The following is a 1,593-nucleotide window of genomic DNA, read 5'->3' as shown; positions in this document are numbered from 1 at the left end:
GAAGCATTGAAAACCTTTCCTAAACACAAGCTCTTCAAAAAGAAGGTTATGGTGACTGTTTGGTGACTGCTGCTGGACTCTTCCACTATAACTTCTTAAAACCCTGAAAACCCATTACTGCAGAAATATATTGCCAAGAAATTGCCAAAATGAAAGAAAAACTGCTACTCCTCCATCCCAGACTAGTCAACAGAAGAGGATCAATCATTCTTCACAATGCTTGACCACACATTTCACTAATGATGCTCCAGAAGTTGAGGGAACTTGGCTATGAAGTTCTTCCCAACCCAGCTTATTCCCCAGATCTCTCCCCTACCTACTACCACTTTTCCAAGCACCTTGATGGTTTCCTTCAAGGGGAGTTTAAAAAATCAAACCCATACTGAAAGTGTGTTCAAAGAGTTCATCAGCTTCAGAACTCCGTGAATTTCATGTTACCAGAATAAACAATCTTGTAACTCATTGGCAAAAATGCAATGGTACTTACTTTGATGAATAAAATTTCTGCATTGTTGAAATATATTGTGATGAATTTCATGTTTCAAAATGTTGCTTACTATTTACTCAGCCTGTTATCTATGTATTTATCGATGGACCTGCCTATGTGTCTATCTTTCTGTTTTATATCTGCTTTTATATTCACAAACCATTAATATATCTGTAATCTCTTACATCCATGAACCTTTAAAACTTCTATATCCAAAGTTCTATGATAGAATATCAAACCTTCTCATACCTCCTTGTTCTCTACTACTTTTTATTTATTTTATCTGGTTTTATTTTATTTCACCCCACTCCTTTACTTTCTCAACTGCATTACCCTGTTATCTTACACACATTCCTAACTTCATATACATATCTAAACACCCACACATATATGCAGACATATCCATTATTAGTATGTAGATATTCAATGATGCAGCAAACCTGTTGCCGATTCTTTGGATATTGGGCCTCAGCATACTGTTGGAACTGGACAGCTGTTTGCTGATTAAGGGCTGCTCGTATCTGCATCCTGGATGTAGAAAAATATGGAAATTCTTAAATGAGTAATATTTATACACACAGACACAGATATATATACACATACACACAGATACATATAAATATGTGTATGTGTGTGTTTGTGAATTTATATATGCACAGTCTAATATACATAAATGTGTATTTTTAAAGCCAAAAGAAATTATGACGATTGTGTTGGTATGGTCATATAGCGAGAATGGATGAGGATAGCTGTGTGAAAAAGTGCCACACCCTAGCAGTTGAGGGAACCTGTGGAAGAGGTAGGCCCAGGAAAACCTGGGATGAGGTGGTGAGGCACAACCTTCGAACATTGGGCCTCACCAAGGCGATGACTTCTGACCGAGACCTCTAGAAATATGCTGTGCGTGAGAAGACCCAGCAGGCCAAGTGAGACCTAAATCCAAGGCCTCTGCCAGGGGTGTAGCCAGCCCACTTATGCGTACCTTCCCTTCATTGGACACTAAACTCCGCTTGCGAAGACCTGTTGAGGCAAGTGAAATCGAAATCAAACTAAATTCGACGACTGGCACCCATGCCAACATCATCTCCTTCGTTGGACACGAAACT

The 1,593-nt window shown here is 38.9% G+C and overlaps 1 protein-coding gene across 1 annotated transcript in view; it reads right to left on the bottom strand.

The window, feature by feature from the left end:
- Positions 1-1,593, bottom strand: part of LOC106871429 (Golgi resident protein GCP60) — a 60,155-nt gene that overhangs the window by 27,046 nt on the left and 31,516 nt on the right. Inside the window, exon 6 of the mRNA XM_014917879.2 lies at positions 928-1,015. Within this exon, the coding sequence (XP_014773365.1) occupies positions 928-1,015 (88 nt within the window). The remainder of the gene's footprint in view (positions 1-927; positions 1,016-1,593) is intronic.

This window comes from Octopus bimaculoides, chromosome 16 (genome assembly GCF_001194135.2).
Source record: "Octopus bimaculoides isolate UCB-OBI-ISO-001 chromosome 16, ASM119413v2, whole genome shotgun sequence".
Lineage (NCBI taxonomy): Eukaryota > Metazoa > Mollusca > Cephalopoda > Octopoda > Octopodidae > Octopus > Octopus bimaculoides.
This window is presented reverse-complemented; position numbering and strand designations above follow the sequence as displayed.